The sequence below is a fragment of the Thalia democratica genome, chromosome 6 (assembly GCF_965202585.1).
Source record: "Thalia democratica chromosome 6, ktThaDemo2.hap1.1, whole genome shotgun sequence".
Lineage (NCBI taxonomy): Eukaryota > Metazoa > Chordata > Thaliacea > Salpida > Salpidae > Thalia > Thalia democratica.
This window is the reverse complement of record NC_139170.1, coordinates 14,848,355-14,870,364: the sequence shown is the minus strand read 5'-3', so window position 1 is coordinate 14,870,364 and position 22,010 is coordinate 14,848,355. Positions and strand designations below refer to the sequence as shown.

The 22,010-nt window shown below is 34.4% G+C and overlaps 11 protein-coding genes across 11 annotated transcripts; all 11 read left to right on the top strand.

Moving 5' to 3' along the window:
- Positions 1–3,295: 3,295 nt before the first annotated feature.
- On the top strand, positions 3,296–3,677 carry LOC145839404 (histone H3-like). Its single transcript, XM_082946977.1, has 2 exons — positions 3,296–3,433; positions 3,474–3,677. Exons 1-2 carry the CDS (start codon positions 3,296–3,298, stop codon positions 3,675–3,677), a joined length of 342 nt encoding a protein of 113 aa, XP_082803103.1.
- A 189-nt stretch (positions 3,678–3,866) lies between these two features.
- On the top strand, positions 3,867–4,178 carry LOC145838825 (histone H4-like). Its single transcript, XM_082946449.1, has one exon. The coding sequence runs from the start codon at positions 3,867–3,869 to the stop codon at positions 4,176–4,178; it is 312 nt and encodes a 103-aa protein (XP_082802575.1).
- A 194-nt stretch (positions 4,179–4,372) lies between these two features.
- Positions 4,373–4,753, top strand: LOC145838824 (histone H2A). Its single transcript, XM_082946448.1, has one exon. It carries the CDS (start codon positions 4,373–4,375, stop codon positions 4,751–4,753), a length of 381 nt encoding a protein of 126 aa, XP_082802574.1.
- Positions 4,754–4,912: 159 nt separating this feature from the next.
- On the top strand, positions 4,913–5,272 carry LOC145838823 (histone H2B type 1-K-like). The gene has a single exon (XM_082946446.1). It carries the CDS (start codon positions 4,913–4,915, stop codon positions 5,270–5,272), a length of 360 nt encoding a protein of 119 aa, XP_082802572.1.
- A 6,605-nt stretch (positions 5,273–11,877) lies between these two features.
- On the top strand, positions 11,878–12,288 carry LOC145839458 (histone H3). The gene has a single exon (XM_082947028.1). It carries the CDS (start codon positions 11,878–11,880, stop codon positions 12,286–12,288), a length of 411 nt encoding a protein of 136 aa, XP_082803154.1.
- A 189-nt stretch (positions 12,289–12,477) lies between these two features.
- On the top strand, positions 12,478–12,789 carry LOC145838822 (histone H4-like). Its single transcript, XM_082946445.1, has one exon. The coding sequence runs from the start codon at positions 12,478–12,480 to the stop codon at positions 12,787–12,789; it is 312 nt and encodes a 103-aa protein (XP_082802571.1).
- Positions 12,790–12,983: 194 nt separating this feature from the next.
- LOC145838821 (histone H2A) lies at positions 12,984–13,364 on the top strand. Its single transcript, XM_082946444.1, has one exon. The coding sequence runs from the start codon at positions 12,984–12,986 to the stop codon at positions 13,362–13,364; it is 381 nt and encodes a 126-aa protein (XP_082802570.1).
- A 159-nt stretch (positions 13,365–13,523) lies between these two features.
- LOC145838819 (histone H2B type 1-K-like) lies at positions 13,524–13,883 on the top strand. The gene has a single exon (XM_082946443.1). It carries the CDS (start codon positions 13,524–13,526, stop codon positions 13,881–13,883), a length of 360 nt encoding a protein of 119 aa, XP_082802569.1.
- A 6,605-nt stretch (positions 13,884–20,488) lies between these two features.
- On the top strand, positions 20,489–20,899 carry LOC145839460 (histone H3). The gene has a single exon (XM_082947029.1). The coding sequence runs from the start codon at positions 20,489–20,491 to the stop codon at positions 20,897–20,899; it is 411 nt and encodes a 136-aa protein (XP_082803155.1).
- A 189-nt stretch (positions 20,900–21,088) lies between these two features.
- Positions 21,089–21,400, top strand: LOC145838818 (histone H4-like). Its single transcript, XM_082946442.1, has one exon. The coding sequence runs from the start codon at positions 21,089–21,091 to the stop codon at positions 21,398–21,400; it is 312 nt and encodes a 103-aa protein (XP_082802568.1).
- Positions 21,401–21,594: 194 nt separating this feature from the next.
- Positions 21,595–21,975, top strand: LOC145838817 (histone H2A). Its single transcript, XM_082946441.1, has one exon. It carries the CDS (start codon positions 21,595–21,597, stop codon positions 21,973–21,975), a length of 381 nt encoding a protein of 126 aa, XP_082802567.1.
- Positions 21,976–22,010: the final 35 nt, after the last annotated feature.

Sequence of the window (22,010 nt, the reverse complement as noted above, 5' to 3'; positions counted from 1 at the left end):
AAACACATTTAAAACATGCATTACAACTCATAAATACATAAACAAAAAACAACATATATGCATCACAACATGAACGAAAAAGAACATTTCGAATCTATTAAAACTTTAAAAAGCTTACATCTTTTAGTTGATCTAGCATTACTTATAGCTTTATCAAGTTAATCTAATGTAATCAGGACAACCAGTTTATTTAACCAGCTTTAAAGTCTACTAAGCAGTGTTAAACAAACAACAAAAATGTGCAACTCAACCAACTTTGTGGTGGTAAAGGATCAAAAGTAAGAGTTAGAGCTAGTTGAATGACACATTTTACTTCTAAATAATATTTTTTCTGTCTTTTCTTTTGTCACCTAGTTATGCATACTTACTATTGCCTTTGTACTTTTACTGGACATTCTAAGCAACTTTTGATAAGAGAGCTAGTTTTATGTTTTGAAAGTATTGCCTAAATCGTGGAATAAGTTTTGTAAACTAGTTGTAATTTGATGTTTCATAAAAAGCTTCAACTAACTTAAACGTGTTGTCCAAAGGCTTTTTCTTGTTAACTTCTTTATTTAGACAAAAAAAAATTCTCAACCATGCTTACTTCGTAGACTTTTTTTTAATTTAATAAATACTAAACTTAATTTTTAAAACTTGTTCTACGTCACTATAAAAAGTAATTTCATTATGGAATGAAAATAAAACAGTTAGTTTTAATAAATTTCGTTTTATTTTTAAAAATACTTGAACAGTAGAGGTTTATTCATGAAAATTATACTGATCATGCTTATCAAAATGTATTTTCAAACATAAATAAATGTAAACAACAGTGATTGTTCTAAAGAAAAAAAACGACCAAAAAGCATTCAATTTCAGTACAACTGTCATGAATAGCAAAGTTGAATTTTTTTACAAATCTTAGACTTGTTTTATTAAACTTAGTTGCTTATGGATTTTTAACATAAAACATCAACGCGTAAAAAAACCAATAGCTGAAACATTATGCAAAGGAAAAGAAGTAAACAGCTTTGTAACTTTATTGAAGACTGTGTATGAGACAACTTGATAACTAAAAACTACTGCAACTGTTTATTTCAAGTAATATTTGTTAAAAGTCTAGAGCAGAACGAAACGCTTATAAAAAATAAAGTTATGGCTTTTATATAAATAGCAAAATGAAAGCAACAGACAAAATAAGTCTACAACTAAATGACAGTCTAGTTAGTGTGTCATTTATTATTGAAAATGTTTAAGATAAACTAGAAACTTTCATAATAAGTATGAAGAACTAATCCAACAAATGATTGTCAAATAGACTTTCTTAAACACATCGCAAGTTTATGAGTACTGAATGTAAAAAAAAGTTTATCCAATCTAGTTTTTCAAATTAGTTATGAAACACTGATATTTTTTTTTATGATCGTTACTTACTTGATACTACTTTTAAAATTAGCCTAACCTCTTTTTTTAAGTAAAGTTTTTCGTCTCAAAATAAGCAACTCTTTTAAACTTCATATTGAAATTTCGGTCCTTTTCTTTGAACATAAGTGAACAGTACTGATATTCATTTAAGTGTAAGTTATTTCGTCTTGTTTTGGAAAGTTACGATCAAATCCATTTGTTCGCTTTCTTTTCATGAAATCTACAAAGAAAAAGTTCTTAGTTCAGCTTTGAGTATAACAAATAAAACGTTGTTAAAAAATCTAAACAACTGTGTAACAGTTTTAAAAAGTTGCTTCAAATTTTTCTAACTGTGAAATACTAGTAACTAGTTGGGACTGTTTTATATAACAAACTTTGTTAAACATTAGTTTCTAGCTTTTTAACAAGTTTTGTATGGCTACTGTTCAGAACATTTTTGAAAAGATAAGTTACTAGTATGTGGAAGAACAAATTCAAAACTTATGTACTTAAGTTTTTTTAGGTGGTTTAGTACTGCCATTTTCAATATAAGTATACTTAAAGTAATGATAACTTGTAAAGTGTCATAAATTAAATACTTGTGTTTGTTTATGAATTACTTTTTACTAACCAGCACAATTAAAGTTGTAATCAAGTTAAACATACTTCATGGGTTTTACAATTGACAAAACCGAATGAAATTAAAATAATAAAACTTAACTTAAGCTTGAAGTGGAAAAAAACACTTGTGCTTGTCTAAAATCTTACAGTTTTAAGTTTGCAGCTGAAGAAAACTAAACCGGATGTGTAGTAGTATATTTTGTTTCATTTGAGGTTTATATCATTATATGCAGAGGTGTGCTGTAACTTTTAGACTGTTTTTCTGGACCTTTAAAGCTAAGCTTTAAAAAAAACTCTGTTTCCGACCAGGCTAAGTCTGGTTTCTTTGTCACTGGAATGTTTTTGACGTTCGTAAAAAAATAACTATGCTTTTATGAGCATATGCGCTTTAAACTCACATGCTAATGCTCGTAACAATCAGTAAAAGGTACTTCACAAAGTAAAACTGCTCAACAGTCAATTCGTCACAGTCAGTAACTACTAAAAGTATTGTTTCGGTTGCTTTAAAATACATACAAAATGTCTACCACAGCAGTAGCAGCACCAGCAGTAGCAGCGGCGGCCGCAGCCAAGGCCAGGTCTTCCAAGAGACCAAGCGCCAAGAAGGCAGAACACCCGACTTACAGGGAGATGATTAGCTCTGCCCTGGGAGCAATGAAGGAACGAAAAGGTACATCCCGCCAGAAGATACAAAAATATATCGCGGACACCTACAAGCTTGACCTTTCAGCTTCTAATTCTCACTTGAAGAGAGCACTTACCAGCGGCGTGACCAAAGGTTCTTTTCTCCAGACTACTGGAAAAGGCGCTTCCGGCTCGTTCAAGCTTGCTCCAATGCCAGCTGCTGGTCCCAAGAAGAGGACAAAAAAAGTAGCTAAAAAGCCAGCAGTAAAGAAGGCCGCAGCAAAGAAACGAGTAAAGAAGTGTGCTCCCAAGAAGGCAGCGAAAAAACCAGCAGCCAAAAAGCGACCTGCTAAAAAGTGTGCTCCTAAGAAGGCAGCATCTAAAAAAGCTGCAAGCAAGAAGAAGAAAGTAACCAAGAAGAAGCCGGTAGCCAAAAAAGCATCTAAGAAGGCAAGTACCAAGAAGAGCTGCAAGAAATAAGTTGTTCTTTTACCCAAGGTCCTTTTCAGGACCACTCAATCAAAATATTAACAAAAAATGAAATGCTAATAACAACAGTAAATTAAAAGTATGCAAATTAGTCAATGAGATACAGCGGAATCGCTTGCGTCCGTGTCTCCGTAAACAGTATATATACAGTCTTCCAGCGTATAGCTACATTATCAAAATGGCTCGTACCAAGCAAACCGCTCGCAAGTCAACCGGAGGCAAGGCTCCAAGGAAACAGCTCGCCACTAAGGCCGCTCGCAAGAGCGCACCCGCTACCGGAGGTGTGAAGAAGCCTCATCGCTACAGGCCCGGCACAGTTGCTCTGAGAGCTTCTTTTGCGCAAGTTGCCTTTTCAGCGTCTTGTACGTGAAATAGCTCAAGACTTCAAAACTGACTTGAGGTTCCAAAGCAGTGCCGTAATGGCTTTGCAGGAAGCGAGCGAGGCCTACCTCGTTGGTTTGTTCGAAGACACTAACCTTTGCGCGATCCACGCCAAGCGTGTGACAATCATGCCCAAAGACATCCAGCTCGCCAGGAGAATGCGTGGCGAAAGAGCTTAAGCATTAGCTAAAACCGGTCCTTTTCAGGGCCACTTTTAAACTTTGTTTGATAGTGAGAGAAAATAAACCAAACGAAAGAATGTAAGTTAGAGACTTTTCTGAGTATGCAAATTAGTTTAGTAGTAACCGTACGCGTCCGTAACAGCTTATAAATAAACTCGACGGACTGCCGAAAGCACTGTATTCAACATGTCTGGACGCGGCAAAGGAGGTAAAGGCTTGGGAAAAGGAGGTGCTAAGCGCCATCGCAAAGTACTTCGCGACAACATCCAAGGCATCACTAAGCCTGCAATCCGCCGTTTGGCTCGCCGAGGCGGAGTGAAGCGAATCTCGGGACTGATTTATGAAGAAACGAGAGGCGTCATGAAAGTTTTCTTGGAAAATGTTATTCGCGATGCAGTAACATACACAGAGCACGCCAAGCGCAAGACCGTCACAGCACTCGACGTCGTATACGCACTCAAGCGTCAAGGAAGAACCTTGTACGGCTTCGGTGGCTAAACATTTAGCAAACTCGGTCCTTTTTAGGACCACCCATTTCAAAATCAAATTTCTTCAACACTGCTAAACAAACATTTTGACAAGATTAAAGAGCAGCTACGACATATGCAAATTAGTTGTTCGTTCGACGCGGTTAGGTTTGAGTTTTATACAGAGCTGTGCGAGCATCTTGGCACAATCATTCGAACAACAAGATGTCGGGACGTGGTAAAGGATCAAAACTCAAATCTAAGCCGAAGAGCAGGTCTTCTCGTGCAGGACTGCAGTTTCCAGTCGGTCGCGTGCACCGCCTGTTGCGCACTGGCAACTACAGCCAAAGAGTCGGAGCTGGTGCTCCAGTTTATCTGGCTGCCGTTCTCGAGTATTTGAGCGCAGAAGTGCTCGAGCTTGCCGGTAACGCTGCTCGTGACAACAAGAAAAGCAGGATCATTCCCCGCCATTTGCAACTAGCTATCCGCAACGACGAAGAGTTGAACAAACTTCTCGGCGGCGTCACTATTGCTCAAGGAGGTGTTCTTCCAAACATCCAGGCAGTATTATTGCCCAAGAAGACCGCTTCAAAAAAATCAGCCTAAGTTGAAACAAACCAGGTCCTTTTCAGGACCACCTAAAAATATTTACGACAAACGAGAGAATCATAAAATGAGAGAGGCTGTCGTTCGCGTACGGAAATGCTAATTTGCATAAACTTTCAGTATATAAGCTGGCGCCGAGACTGAAGTTCACACATCATCATGACCGCAACCAAAGGCGCGAAGAAGTCAGTAGCCAAGACCACCCCGGTCGACGGCAAGAAGAAGCGAAGGAGGAGGCACAAAGAAAGCTTTGGCATCTACGTGTACAAAGTTTTGAAGCAAGTGCACCCCGACACCGGAATTTCCAGCAAGGCGATGGGAATCATGAACTCATTTGTCAACGACATCTTCGAGCGCATTGCAGCAGAGGCTTCACGTTTGGCTCATTACAACAAGAGGTCAACTGTGAGCAGCCGCGAAATTCAAACTGCTGTCAGGCTCTTGCTCCCCGGCGAGTTGTCAAAGCACGCAGTTTCAGAGGGAACTAAAGCTGTTACCAAGTACACCAGCTCAAAATAAATGCTCAACAACCGGTCCTTTTTAGGACCACCATTTGAACAAAACCGGCTATTGATATCTACTTAAAGTACAAGCCACAAATTGATAATTGTACAAACAAACTGGTTGTTATAAGAATTAAAAGATCAAACACTTTAGTTGTTTGATTTAAAATTTGTCGTACTTTCAAGTTTTAATCTTATGGTTACCATTGCTCAAGTCTAATTTGAAAAAACAGTAGTATATGTAAAAAAGGATTTAACTAACTTCAATACGTTGTCCGTGAACTTTTTTTTTTCTATACAACTTCTTGTTCATTTGTTGAATTTCTGTTAAAATTCAGTAAATAAGTGTTTAGAAAAAGATAATACAGTAACGTATACTCAACTTATAACAAAAAAAACCTTAGTTTTTGTTACATTTTTAAGTTGTTGTTGTTGATTATCAGCAACACAACAAAGGTTTAACTTTTAAACGTCTTCTTTTTATCAACTTAAATGCAGTTGAAACCATGTAAAATGTTTTAAAAAGTTATAAGTATATAAATAGAAATAAAAGTTCAGAACAAAAGATAACAAATGTGAATTTCAAACACATTTAAGTATTCCCACCTACAAGGCTGACATCTATTTAGCTTATTTAAGATATCATTTCAAGCCAAAACATCACCCTATGATACAAACCAGCTTTAGCTTAAACACGGTTAAAAAATGCTTGTTTTATTATTTTCATGGTAAAGTTACTTGTTTAGACTAGGTGTTAGACGACTTGATGACCTAAAGTAACTTTAATTGTTTGTTCTAAGTTATGTTGGTTATAAATCTAAAATAATCAGGACCACCAACTGATTTAACCAGTTACTAATGTATCTAAACATTTTACTTCTAAATGATAATATTTATCTGTTTTCCTTTCTTAATAGTATTTGAATGTTAGGTAAAAATGTTTTTCAATAGGTATATTAAACAAAATTTATTCTTATTCATGCTTACTTTGTGGACAAGTTTTTCAAACAGACAATGTTATTTTTAATATCAAAATAAGTTTTATAAATGAAATATCTAAAATAATACCATGTCACTGAAAAAATTAGTTAAATTTTCAAATTCAAATTTCAGTTGATTATAATGAGAAGAAAACTTGAATTTGTATTGATATCAAAAACATTTTAGTCAAAGATAAGAATTAAACTGAGGTTTAATTTTTCAAAGTATACTAGTCTTGTTAGTTAGAATGCAACTGAAACCATAAAAAGCAGATTGAAAGTTGTACAATGCATTAATGTATACAACAGCGACTGTTCAAAACAAACATACAGTTTCAGTACAACAATAGTTTAAGAGTACAGTTGAAATATTTACAAATATTTAAACTTGTTTCGTTGAACTCAAATTGTTTGTGGCTCTATCAAACAAAAACGTCGACACATAAAAACATGATACAAAAGAAAAAATGAACAACTTGATCTCTTTTTTATACTGTATATGAGACAACTCCAAAAATCATTTGTTTTTTCTTTGTATTTTCCATGAGTCTAAAGCTTACGTGGATCACCAGTCATTGATGCAAGCTTCTAATGTGTACTAAACTCAATGACACAAATTTACATACTAAATCTACTTTGTGATGATAAAGGATCAAAGAACTCTGAACAACACTGTTTACTTCCAAACTATATTTTATCGCTTTCCATTATTAATTGAACAGTTAAGCTTGCTGTGATTTCTCTACTTTTACATTATTTTTGATCTAACTTTTGCGATGTAAACTAGTGTGATCACTGCTATAATCCTTAATTTATTGCCTACTGTAATTGAATGCTTAACATAATTAACTAACTTGGATGTCTTTTTCTTCTTGATATGTTTTTTTTTCTAGGAACTCTATCTTAATCGTTCTTACTTTGTGGACTTTTCTTAAACATTCAACAACTATTTGTTTTTTAACTTATTAAAAAAAGTTACGCTACGTCACTTTAAAAACTAGTTATATTTTTCAATGAAAATAGTACACTTAAGTAGTAATAAGAATAAAACTTACTTTGGTTTATCAACAAAGTATGTTTTCAATTGTTAACAACAAACAATATTTGTTTCACTAAAAATATAGTTTAATTACAACTAAAACACGATTAAAAACATGCATAGTAATTTAAAAATCATACATTAAAATACATAAATGTAAACAACATCGATTGTTCAAAGAAAAACAACACTATAAACAAGTACGCGATTTACCAAAACAAAAATAGCTGAAATAATTGATGAAAGCTTATCATTAAAACTTTTATTTTACAAAGCTGACATCTATTTAGTTTGTTTTTAATTGCTTAACTAGTCGAATACATGAAAGAACTCAATTTATAAGCTGAAAGGAAAAGAAGTAACAGCTTGTCACCACTCATTTGTATTACTTGTTACAACTATATGTGAGACAACTTGATGACTTAAAACGACTTTTACAGTCTATAGTTATTTCTGTTATAAGTCTAAAGTGATAAGGACCACCAACTGATTCAACCAGATATCAATGTCCACTAAGCAGCATTAAACAAGCTCTAACTAGACGACAAAAACGAACCAAACTTATTGTTTTTTGTGCTGGTAAAAGGTGAGTTAGAATGTTTGTATGAAACAGTTTACTTCTAACTTATACTTTTGTGTTTTAACTTTTTGTCACATACTTGTATTTACAATTGTTTTTGTTCTCTTACATGACATTTTAAACTACTTTTGAGGAGGGAGCTAGTTGCATTTAAAAACCATTGCTTAAGTCTGTTACATTACAAATAAATATACGTTTCGCAGAAAGCTTCAACTAACTTGATTTTTGTGTCCATAAGATTTTCTTGTAAACTTCTTTCTTTAAACAAAACTTATTCCCGTTATGCTTATTTTGTATACTTCTTTTTGTAAAATTAAAAAAGTATTTAGTTTATTTAAAAAATACTGTTCTACGTCACTGTAAAAAGTATTAGATTTTATATGAAAATAATACATTAAATTATAATAAAACAAAATTAACTTTGGATATTAACAATTACAATCTAATAAACCAGTAGTTTCTAAAATGTATTATTTCTTTTTATTACAATGCAACTCAAACTAAATAAAACAGTTTAAAATACAGTTAACAACAGAAGCTGTTCAAACCAAAATAAAAAAATCAACAAAACTGCAATTTCAGTACAACAACCATCATGTATTACAACCGAATTCTTTTTAAAAAGCTTTTTATTGAACTCAAATTGTTCACAGATTTATCAAGTTGAAAATTAGTTTAGCTTTGGGTCTAATTTATGTTGTATCGTTTCAGAAAATAACTTTAACTAAAACACATTTAAAACATGCATTACAACTCATAAATACATAAACAAAAAACAACATATATGCATCACAACATGAACGAAAAAGAACATTTCGAATCTATTAAAACTTTAAAAAGCTTACATCTTTTAGTTGATCTAGCATTACTTATAGCTTTATCAAGTTAATCTAATGTAATCAGGACAACCAGTTTATTTAACCAGCTTTAAAGTCTACTAAGCAGTGTTAAACAAACAACAAAAATGTGCAACTCAACCAACTTTGTGGTGGTAAAGGATCAAAAGTAAGAGTTAGAGCTAGTTGAATGACACATTTTACTTCTAAATAATATTTTTTCTGTCTTTTCTTTTGTCACCTAGTTATGCATACTTACTATTGCCTTTGTACTTTTACTGGACATTCTAAGCAACTTTTGATAAGAGAGCTAGTTTTATGTTTTGAAAGTATTGCCTAAATCGTGGAATAAGTTTTGTAAACTAGTTGTAATTTGATGTTTCATAAAAAGCTTCAACTAACTTAAACGTGTTGTCCAAAGGCTTTTTCTTGTTAACTTCTTTATTTAGACAAAAAAAAATTCTCAACCATGCTTACTTCGTAGACTTTTTTTTAATTTAATAAATACTAAACTTAATTTTTAAAACTTGTTCTACGTCACTATAAAAAGTAATTTCATTATGGAATGAAAATAAAACAGTTAGTTTTAATAAATTTCGTTTTATTTTTAAAAATACTTGAACAGTAGAGGTTTATTCATGAAAATTATACTGATCATGCTTATCAAAATGTATTTTCAAACATAAATAAATGTAAACAACAGTGATTGTTCTAAAGAAAAAAAACGACCAAAAAGCATTCAATTTCAGTACAACTGTCATGAATAGCAAAGTTGAATTTTTTTACAAATCTTAGACTTGTTTTATTAAACTTAGTTGCTTATGGATTTTTAACATAAAACATCAACGCGTAAAAAAACCAATAGCTGAAACATTATGCAAAGGAAAAGAAGTAAACAGCTTTGTAACTTTATTGAAGACTGTGTATGAGACAACTTGATAACTAAAAACTACTGCAACTGTTTATTTCAAGTAATATTTGTTAAAAGTCTAGAGCAGAACGAAACGCTTATAAAAAATAAAGTTATGGCTTTTATATAAATAGCAAAATGAAAGCAACAGACAAAATAAGTCTACAACTAAATGACAGTCTAGTTAGTGTGTCATTTATTATTGAAAATGTTTAAGATAAACTAGAAACTTTCATAATAAGTATGAAGAACTAATCCAACAAATGATTGTCAAATAGACTTTCTTAAACACATCGCAAGTTTATGAGTACTGAATGTAAAAAAAAGTTTATCCAATCTAGTTTTTCAAATTAGTTATGAAACACTGATATTTTTTTTTATGATCGTTACTTACTTGATACTACTTTTAAAATTAGCCTAACCTCTTTTTTTAAGTAAAGTTTTTCGTCTCAAAATAAGCAACTCTTTTAAACTTCATATTGAAATTTCGGTCCTTTTCTTTGAACATAAGTGAACAGTACTGATATTCATTTAAGTGTAAGTTATTTCGTCTTGTTTTGGAAAGTTACGATCAAATCCATTTGTTCGCTTTCTTTTCATGAAATCTACAAAGAAAAAGTTCTTAGTTCAGCTTTGAGTATAACAAATAAAACGTTGTTAAAAAATCTAAACAACTGTGTAACAGTTTTAAAAAGTTGTTTCAAATTTTTCTAACTGTGAAATACTAGTAACTAGTTGGGACTGTTTTATATAACAAACTTTGTTAAACATTAGTTTCTAGCTTTTTAACAAGTTTTGTATGGCTACTGTTCAGAACATTTTTGAAAAGATAAGTTACTAGTATGTGGAAGAACAAATTCAAAACTTATGTACTTAAGTTTTTTTAGGTGGTTTAGTACTGCCATTTTCAATATAAGTATACTTAAAGTAATGATAACTTGTAAAGTGTCATAAATTAAATACTTGTGTTTGTTTATGAATTACTTTTTACTAACCAGCACAATTAAAGTTGTAATCAAGTTAAACATACTTCATGGGTTTTACAATTGACAAAACCGAATGAAATTAAAATAATAAAACTTAACTTAAGCTTGAAGTGGAAAAAAACACTTGTGCTTGTCTAAAATCTTACAGTTTTAAGTTTGCAGCTGAAGAAAACTAAACCGGATGTGTAGTAGTATATTTTGTTTCATTTGAGGTTTATATCATTAAATGCAGAGGTGTGCTGTAACTTTTAGACTGTTTTTCTGGACCTTTAAAGCTAAGCTTTAAAAAAAACTCTGTTTCCGACCAGGCTAAGTCTGGTTTCTTTGTCACTGGAATGTTTTTGACGTTCGTAAAAAAATAACTATGCTTTTATGAGCATATGCGCTTTAAACTCACATGCTAATGCTCGTAACAATCAGTAAAAGGTACTTCACAAAGTAAAACTGCTCAACAGTCAATTCGTCACAGTCAGTAACTACTAAAAGTATTGTTTCGGTTGCTTTAAAATACATACAAAATGTCTACCACAGCAGTAGCAGCACCAGCAGTAGCAGCGGCGGCCGCAGCCAAGGCCAGGTCTTCCAAGAGACCAAGCGCCAAGAAGGCAGAACACCCGACTTACAGGGAGATGATTAGCTCTGCCCTGGGAGCAATGAAGGAACGAAAAGGTACATCCCGCCAGAAGATACAAAAATATATCGCGGACACCTACAAGCTTGACCTTTCAGCTTCTAATTCTCACTTGAAGAGAGCACTTACCAGCGGCGTGACCAAAGGTTCTTTTCTCCAGACTACTGGAAAAGGCGCTTCCGGCTCGTTCAAGCTTGCTCCAATGCCAGCTGCTGGTCCCAAGAAGAGGACAAAAAAAGTAGCTAAAAAGCCAGCAGTAAAGAAGGCCGCAGCAAAGAAACGAGTAAAGAAGTGTGCTCCCAAGAAGGCAGCGAAAAAACCAGCAGCCAAAAAGCGACCTGCTAAAAAGTGTGCTCCTAAGAAGGCAGCATCTAAAAAAGCTGCAAGCAAGAAGAAGAAAGTAACCAAGAAGAAGCCGGTAGCCAAAAAAGCATCTAAGAAGGCAAGTACCAAGAAGAGCTGCAAGAAATAAGTTGTTCTTTTACCCAAGGTCCTTTTCAGGACCACTCAATCAAAATATTAACAAAAAATGAAATGCTAATAACAACAGTAAATTAAAAGTATGCAAATTAGTCAATGAGATACAGCGGAATCGCTTGCGTCCGTGTCTCCGTAAACAGTATATATACAGTCTTCCAGCGTATAGCTACATTATCAAAATGGCTCGTACCAAGCAAACCGCTCGCAAGTCAACCGGAGGCAAGGCTCCAAGGAAACAGCTCGCCACTAAGGCCGCTCGCAAGAGCGCACCCGCTACCGGAGGTGTGAAGAAGCCTCATCGCTACAGGCCCGGCACAGTTGCTCTGAGAGAAATCAGACGCTACCAGAAGTCAACTGAGCTTCTTTTGCGCAAGTTGCCTTTTCAGCGTCTTGTACGTGAAATAGCTCAAGACTTCAAAACTGACTTGAGGTTCCAAAGCAGTGCCGTAATGGCTTTGCAGGAAGCGAGCGAGGCCTACCTCGTTGGTTTGTTCGAAGACACTAACCTTTGCGCGATCCACGCCAAGCGTGTGACAATCATGCCCAAAGACATCCAGCTCGCCAGGAGAATGCGTGGCGAAAGAGCTTAAGCATTAGCTAAAACCGGTCCTTTTCAGGGCCACTTTTAAACTTTGTTTGATAGTGAGAGAAAATAAACCAAACGAAAGAATGTAAGTTAGAGACTTTTCTGAGTATGCAAAATAGTTTAGTAGTAACCGTACGCGTCCGTAACAGCTTATAAATAAACTCGACGGACTGCCGAAAGCACTGTATTCAACATGTCTGGACGCGGCAAAGGAGGTAAAGGCTTGGGAAAAGGAGGTGCTAAGCGCCATCGCAAAGTACTTCGCGACAACATCCAAGGCATCACTAAGCCTGCAATCCGCCGTTTGGCTCGCCGAGGCGGAGTGAAGCGAATCTCGGGACTGATTTATGAAGAAACGAGAGGCGTCATGAAAGTTTTCTTGGAAAATGTTATTCGCGATGCAGTAACATACACAGAGCACGCCAAGCGCAAGACCGTCACAGCACTCGACGTCGTATACGCACTCAAGCGTCAAGGAAGAACCTTGTACGGCTTCGGTGGCTAAACATTTAGCAAACTCGGTCCTTTTTAGGACCACCCATTTCAAAATCAAATTTCTTCAACACTGCTAAACAAACATTTTGACAAGATTAAAGAGTAGCTACGACATATGCAAATTAGTTGTTCGTTCGACGCGGTTAGGTTTGAGTTTTATACAGAGCTGTGCGAGCATCTTGGCACAATCATTCGAACAACAAGATGTCGGGACGTGGTAAAGGATCAAAACTCAAATCTAAGCCGAAGAGCAGGTCTTCTCGTGCAGGACTGCAGTTTCCAGTCGGTCGCGTGCACCGCCTGTTGCGCACTGGCAACTACAGCCAAAGAGTCGGAGCTGGTGCTCCAGTTTATCTGGCTGCCGTTCTCGAGTATTTGAGCGCAGAAGTGCTCGAGCTTGCCGGTAACGCTGCTCGTGACAACAAGAAAAGCAGGATCATTCCCCGCCATTTGCAACTAGCTATCCGCAACGACGAAGAGTTGAACAAACTTCTCGGCGGCGTCACTATTGCTCAAGGAGGTGTTCTTCCAAACATCCAGGCAGTATTATTGCCCAAGAAGACCGCTTCAAAAAAATCAGCCTAAGTTGAAACAAACCAGGTCCTTTTCAGGACCACCTAAAAATATTTACGACAAACGAGAGAATCATAAAATGAGAGAGGCTGTCGTTCGCGTACGGAAATGCTAATTTGCATAAACTTTCAGTATATAAGCTGGCGCCGAGACTGAAGTTCACACATCATCATGACCGCAACCAAAGGCGCGAAGAAGTCAGTAGCCAAGACCACCCCGGTCGACGGCAAGAAGAAGCGAAGGAGGAGGCACAAAGAAAGCTTCGGCATCTACGTGTACAAAGTTTTGAAGCAAGTGCACCCCGACACCGGAATTTCCAGCAAGGCGATGGGAATCATGAACTCATTTGTCAACGACATCTTCGAGCGCATTGCAGCAGAGGCTTCACGTTTGGCTCATTACAACAAGAGGTCAACTGTGAGCAGCCGCGAAATTCAAACTGCTGTCAGGCTCTTGCTCCCCGGCGAGTTGTCAAAGCACGCAGTTTCAGAGGGAACTAAAGCTGTTACCAAGTACACCAGCTCAAAATAAATGCTCAACAACCGGTCCTTTTTAGGACCACCATTTGAACAAAACCGGCTATTGATATCTACTTAAAGTACAAGCCACAAATTGATAATTGTACAAACAAACTGGTTGTTATAAGAATTAAAAGATCAAACACTTTAGTTGTTTGATTTAAAATTTGTCGTACTTTCAAGTTTTAATCTTATGGTTACCATTGCATAAGTCTAATTTGAAAAAACAGTAGTATCTGTAAAAAAGGATTTAACTAACTTCAATACGTTGTCCGTGAACTTTTTTTTTCTATACAACTTCTTGTTCATTTGTTGAATTTCTGTTAAAACATTCAGTAAATAAGTGTTTAAAAAAAGATAATACAGTAACGTATACTCAACTTATAACAAAAAAAAACCTTAGTTTTTGTTACATTTTTAAGTTGTTGTTGATTATCAGCAACACAACAAAGGTTTAACTTTTAAACGTCTTCTTTTTATCAACTTAAATGCAGTTGAAACCATGTAAAATGTTTTAAAAAGTTATAAGTATATAAATAGAAATAAAAGTTCAGAACAAAAGATAACAAATGTGAATTTCAAACACATTTAAGTATTCCCACCTACAAGGCTGACATCTATTTAGCTTATTTAAGATATCATTTCAAGCCAAAACATCACCCTATGATACAAACCAATTCATTAGCTTAAACACGGTTAAAAAATGCTTGTTTTATTATTTTCATGGTAAAGTTACTTGTTTAGACTAGGTGTTAGACAACTTGATGACCTAAAGTAACTCTAATTGTTTGTTCTAAGTTATGTTGGTTATAAATCTAAAATAATAAGGACCACCAACTGATTTAACCAGTTACTTATGTATCTAAACATTTTACTTCTAAATGATAATATTTATCTGTTTTCCTTTCTTAATAGTATTTGAATGTTAGGTAAAAATGTTTTTCAATAGGTATATTAAACAAAATTTATTCTTATTCATGCTTACTTTGTGGACAAGTTTTTCAAACAGACAATGTTATTTTTAATATCAAAATAAGTTTTATAAATGAAATATCTAAAATAATACCATGTCACTGAAAAAATTTGTTAAATTTTCAAATTCAAATTTCAGTTGATTATAATGAGAAGAAAACTTGAATTTGTATTGATATCAAAAACACTTTAGTCAAAGATAAGAATTAAACTGAGGTTTAATTTTTCAAAGTATACTAGTCTTGTTAGTTAGAATGCAACTGAAACCATAAAAAGCAGATTGAAAGTTGTACAATGCATTAATGTATACAACAGCGACTGTTCAAAACAAACATACAGTTTCAGTACAACAATAGTTTAAGAGTACAGTTGAAATATTTACAAATATTTAAACTTGTTTCGTTGAACTCAAATTGTTTGTGGCTCTATCAAACAAAAACGTCGACACATAAAAACATGATACAAAAGAAAAAATGAACAACTTGATCTCTTTTTTATACTGTATATGAGACAACTCCAAAAATCATTTGTTTTTTCTTTGTATTTTCCATGAGTCTAAAGCTTACGTGGATCACCAGTCATTGATGCAAGCTTCTAATGTGTACTAAACTCAATGACACAAATTTACATACTAAATCTACTTTGTGATGATAAAGGATCAAAGAACTCTGAACAACACTGTTTACTTCCAAACTATATTTTATCGCTTTCCATTATTAATTGAACAGTTAAGCTTGCTGTGATTTCTCTACTTTTACATTATTTTTGATCTAACTTTTGCGATGTAAACTAGTGTGATCACTGCTATAATCCTTAATTTATTGCCTACTGTAATTGAATGCTTAACATAATTAACTAACTTGGATGTCTTTTTCTTCTTGATATGTTTTTTTTCTAAGAACTCTATCTTAATCGTTCTTACTTTGTGGACTTTTCTTAAACATTCAACAATTATTTGTTTTTTAACTTATTAAAAAAAGTTACGCTACGTCACTTAAAAAACTAGTTATATTTTTCAATGAAAATAGTACACTTAAGTAGTAATAAGAATAAAACTTACTTTGGTTTATCAACAAAGTATGTTTTCAATTGTTAACAACAAACAATATTTGTTTCACTAAAAATATAGTTTAATTACAACTAAAACACGATTAAAAACATGCATAGTAATTTAAAAATCATACATTAAAATACATAAATGTAAACAACATCGATTGTTCAAAGAAAAACAACACTATAAACAAGTACGCGATTTACCAAAACAAAAATAGCTGAAATAATTGATGAAAGCTTATCATTAAAACTTTTATTTTACAAAGCTGACATCTATTTAGTTTGTTTTTAATTGCTTAACTAGTCGAATACATGAAAGAACTCAATTTATAAGCTGAAAGGAAAAGAAGTAACAGCTTGTCACCACTCATTTGTATTACTTGTTACAACTATATGTGAGACAACTTGATGACTTAAAACGACTTTTACAGTCTATAGTCATTTCTGTTATAAGTCTAAAGTGATAAGGACCACCAACTGATTCAACCAGATATCAATGTCCACTAAGCAGCATTAAACAAGCTCTAACTAGACGACAAAAACGAACCAAACTTATTGTTTTTTGTGCTGGTAAAAGGTGAGTTAGAATGTTTGTATGAAACAGTTTACTTCTAACTTATACTTTTGTGTTTTAACTTTTTGTCACATACTTGTATTTACAATTGTTTTTGTTCTCTTACATGACATTTTAAACTACTTTTGAGGAGGGAGCTAGTTGCATTTAAAAACCATTGCTTAAGTCTGTTACATTACAAATAAATATACGTTTCGCAGAAAGCTTCAACTAACTTGATTTTTGTGTCCATAAGATTTTCTTGTAAACTTCTTTCTTTAAACAAAACTTATTCCCGTTATGCTTATTTTGTATACTTCTTTTTGTAAAATTAAAAAAGTATTTAGTTTATTTAAAAAATACTGTTCTACGTCACTGTAAAAAGTATTAGATTTTATATGAAAATAATACATTAAATTATAATAAAACAAAATTAACTTTGGATATTAACAATTACAATCTAATAAACCAGTAGTTTCTAAAATGTATTATTTCTTTTTATTACAATGCAACTCAAACTAAATAAAACAGTTTAAAATACAGTTAACAACAGAAGCTGTTCAAACCAAAATAAAAAAATCAACAAAACTGCAATTTCAGTACAACAACCATCATGTATTACAACCGAATTCTTTTTAAAAAGCTTTTTATTCAACTCAAATTGTTCACAGATTTATCAAGTTGAAAATTAGTTTAGCTTTGGGTCTAATTTATGTTGTATCGTTTCAGAAAATAACTTTAACTAAAACACATTTAAAACATGCATTACAACTCATAAATACATAAACAAAAAACAACATATATGCATCACAACATGAACGAAAAAGAACATTTCGAATCTATTAAAACTTTAAAAAGCTTACATCTTTTAGTTGATCTAGCATTACTTATAGCTTTATCAAGTTAATCTAATGTAATCAGGACAACCAGTTTATTTAACCAGCTTTAAAGTCTACTAAGCAGTGTTAAACAAACAACAAAAATGTGCAACTCAACCAACTTTGTGGTGGTAAAGGATCAAAAGTAAGAGTTAGAGCTAGTTGAATGACACATTTTACTTCTAAATAATATTTTTTCTGTCTTTTCTTTTGTCACCTAGTTATGCATACTTACTATTGCCTTTGTACTTTTACTGGACATTCTAAGCAACTTTTGATAAGAGAGCTAGTTTTATGTTTTGAAAGTATTGCCTAAATCGTGGAATAAGTTTTGTAAACTAGTTGTAATTTGATGTTTCATAAAAAGCTTCAACTAACTTAAACGTGTTGTCCAAAGGCTTTTTCTTGTTAACTTCTTTATTTAGACAAAAAAAAATTCTCAACCATGCTTACTTCGTAGACTTTTTTTTAATTTAATAAATACTAAACTTAATTTTTAAAACTTGTTCTACGTCACTATAAAAAGTAATTTCATTATGGAATGAAAATAAAACAGTTAGTTTTAATAAATTTCGTTTTATTTTTAAAAATACTTGAACAGTAGAGGTTTATTCATGAAAATTATACTGATCATGCTTATCAAAATGTATTTTCAAACATAAATAAATGTAAACAACAGTGATTGTTCTAAAGAAAAAAAACGACCAAAAAGCATTCAATTTCAGTACAACTGTCATGAATAGCAAAGTTGAATTTTTTTACAAATCTTAGACTTGTTTTATTAAACTTAGTTGCTTATGGATTTTTAACATAAAACATCAACGCGTAAAAAAACCAATAGCTGAAACATTATGCAAAGGAAAAGAAGTAAACAGCTTTGTAACTTTATTGAAGACTGTGTATGAGACAACTTGATAACTAAAAACTACTGCAACTGTTTATTTCAAGTAATATTTGTTAAAAGTCTAGAGCAGAACGAAACGCTTATAAAAAATAAAGTTATGGCTTTTATATAAATAGCAAAATGAAAGCAACAGACAAAATAAGTCTACAACTAAATGACAGTCTAGTTAGTGTGTCATTTATTATTGAAAATGTTTAAGATAAACTAGAAACTTTCATAATAAGTATGAAGAACTAATCCAACAAATGATTGTCAAATAGACTTTCTTAAACACATCGCAAGTTTATGAGTACTGAATGTAAAAAAAAGTTTATCCAATCTAGTTTTTCAAATTAGTTATGAAACACTGATATTTTTTTTTATGATCGTTACTTACTTGATACTACTTTTAAAATTAGCCTAACCTCTTTTTTTAAGTAAAGTTTTTCGTCTCAAAATAAGCAACTCTTTTAAACTTCATATTGAAATTTCGGTCCTTTTCTTTGAACATAAGTGAACAGTACTGATATTCATTTAAGTGTAAGTTATTTCGTCTTGTTTTGGAAAGTTACGATCAAATCCATTTGTTCGCTTTCTTTTCATGAAATCTACAAAGAAAAAGTTCTTAGTTCAGCTTTGAGTATAACAAATAAAACGTTGTTAAAAAATCTAAACAACTGTGTAACAGTTTTAAAAAGTTGTTTCAAATTTTTCTAACTGTGAAATACTAGTAACTAGTTGGGACTGTTTTATATAACAAACTTTGTTAAACATTAGTTTCTAGCTTTTTAACAAGTTTTGTATGGCTACTGTTCAGAACATTTTTGAAAAGATAAGTTACTAGTATGTGGAAGAACAAATTCAAAACATATGTACTTAAGTTTTTTTAGGTGGTTTAGTACTGCCATTTTCAATATAAGTATACTTAAAGTAATGATAACTTGTAAAGTGTCATAAATTAAATACTTGTGTTTGTTTATGAATTACTTTTTACTAACCAGCACAATTAAAGTTGTAATCAAGTTAAACATACTTCATGGGTTTTACAATTGACAAAACCGAATGAAATTAAAATAATAAAACTTAACTTAAGCTTGAAGTGGAAAAAAACACTTGTGCTTGTCTAAAATCTTACAGTTTTAAGTTTGCAGCTGAAGAAAACTAAACCTGATGTGTAGTAGTATATTTTGTTTCATTTGAGGTTTATATCATTATATGCAGAGGTGTGCTGTAACTTTTAGACTGTTTTTCTGGACCTTTAAAGCTAAGCTTTAAAAAAAACTCTGTTTCCGACCAGGCTAAGTCTGGTTTCTTTGTTACTGGAATGTTTTTGACGTTCGTAAAAAAATAACTATGCTTTTATGAGCATATGCGCTTTAAACTCACATGCTAATGCTCGTAACAATCAGTAAAAGGTACTTCACAAAGTAAAACTGCTCAACAGTCAATTCGTCACAGTCAGTAACTACTAAAAGTATTGTCTCGGTTGCTTTAAAATACATACAAAATGTCTACCACAGCAGTAGCAGCACCAGCAGTAGCAGCGGCGGCCGCAGCCAAGGCCAGGTCTTCCAAGAGACCAAGCGCCAAGAAGGCAGAACACCCGACTTACAGGGAGATGATTAGCTCTGCCCTGGGAGCAATGAAGGAACGAAAAGGTACATCCCGCCAGAAGATACAAAAATATATCGCGGACACCTACAAGCTTGACCTTTCAGCTTCTAATTCTCACTTGAAGAGAGCACTTACCAGCGGCGTGACCAAAGGTTCTTTTCTCCAGACTACTGGAAAAGGCGCTTCCGGCTCGTTCAAGCTTGCTCCAATGCCAGCTGCTGGTCCCAAGAAGAGGACAAAAAAAGTAGCTAAAAAGCCAGCAGTAAAGAAGGCCGCAGCAAAGAAACGAGTAAAGAAGTGTGCTCCCAAGAAGGCAGCGAAAAAACCAGCAGCCAAAAAGCGACCTGCTAAAAAGTGTGCTCCTAAGAAGGCAGCATCTAAAAAAGCTGCAAGCAAGAAGAAGAAAGTAACCAAGAAGAAGCCGGTAGCCAAAAAAGCATCTAAGAAGGCAAGTACCAAGAAGAGCTGCAAGAAATAAGTTGTTCTTTTACCCAAGGTCCTTTTCAGGACCACTCAATCAAAATATTAACAAAAAATGAAATGCTAATAACAACAGTAAATTAAAAGTATGCAAATTAGTCAATGAGATACAGCGGAATCGCTTGCGTCCGTGTCTCCGTAAACAGTATATATACAGTCTTCCAGCGTATAGCTACATTATCAAAATGGCTCGTACCAAGCAAACCGCTCGCAAGTCAACCGGAGGCAAGGCTCCAAGGAAACAGCTCGCCACTAAGGCCGCTCGCAAGAGCGCACCCGCTACCGGAGGTGTGAAGAAGCCTCATCGCTACAGGCCCGGCACAGTTGCTCTGAGAGAAATCAGACGCTACCAGAAGTCAACTGAGCTTCTTTTGCGCAAGTTGCCTTTTCAGCGTCTTGTACGTGAAATAGCTCAAGACTTCAAAACTGACTTGAGGTTCCAAAGCAGTGCCGTAATGGCTTTGCAGGAAGCGAGCGAGGCCTACCTCGTTGGTTTGTTCGAAGACACTAACCTTTGCGCGATCCACGCCAAGCGTGTGACAATCATGCCCAAAGACATCCAGCTCGCCAGGAGAATGCGTGGCGAAAGAGCTTAAGCATTAGCTAAAACCGGTCCTTTTCAGGGCCACTTTTAAACTTTGTTTGATAGTGAGAGAAAATAAACCAAACGAAAGAATGTAAGTTAGAGACTTTTCTGAGTATGCAAATTAGTTTAGTAGTAACCGTACGCGTCCGTAACAGCTTATAAATAAACTCGACGGACTGCCGAAAGCACTGTATTCAACATGTCTGGACGCGGCAAAGGAGGTAAAGGCTTGGGAAAAGGAGGTGCTAAGCGCCATCGCAAAGTACTTCGCGACAACATCCAAGGCATCACTAAGCCTGCAATCCGCCGTTTGGCTCGCCGAGGCGGAGTGAAGCGAATCTCGGGACTGATTTATGAAGAAACGAGAGGCGTCATGAAAGTTTTCTTGGAAAATGTTATTCGCGATGCAGTAACATACACAGAGCACGCCAAGCGCAAGACCGTCACAGCACTCGACGTCGTATACGCACTCAAGCGTCAAGGAAGAACCTTGTACGGCTTCGGTGGCTAAACATTTAGCAAACTCGGTCCTTTTTAGGACCACCCATTTCAAAATCAAATTTCTTCAACACTGCTAAACAAACATTTTGACAAGATTAAAGAGCAGCTACGACATATGCAAATTAGTTGTTCGTTCGACGCGGTTAGGTTTGAGTTTTATACAGAGCTGTGCGAGCATCTTGGCACAATCATTCGAACAACAAGATGTCAGGACGTGGTAAAGGATCAAAACTCAAATCTAAGCCGAAGAGCAGGTCTTCTCGTGCAGGACTGCAGTTTCCAGTCGGTCGCGTGCACCGCCTGTTGCGCACTGGCAACTACAGCCAAAGAGTCGGAGCTGGTGCTCCAGTTTATCTGGCTGCCGTTCTCGAGTATTTGAGCGCAGAAGTGCTCGAGCTTGCCGGTAACGCTGCTCGTGACAACAAGAAAAGCAGGATCATTCCCCGCCATTTGCAACTAGCTATCCGCAACGACGAAGAGTTGAACAAACTTCTCGGCGGCGTCACTATTGCTCAAGGAGGTGTTCTTCCAAACATCCAGGCAGTATTATTGCCCAAGAAGACCGCTTCAAAAAAATCAGCCTAAGTTGAAACAAACCAGGTCCTTTTCAGGACCACCTA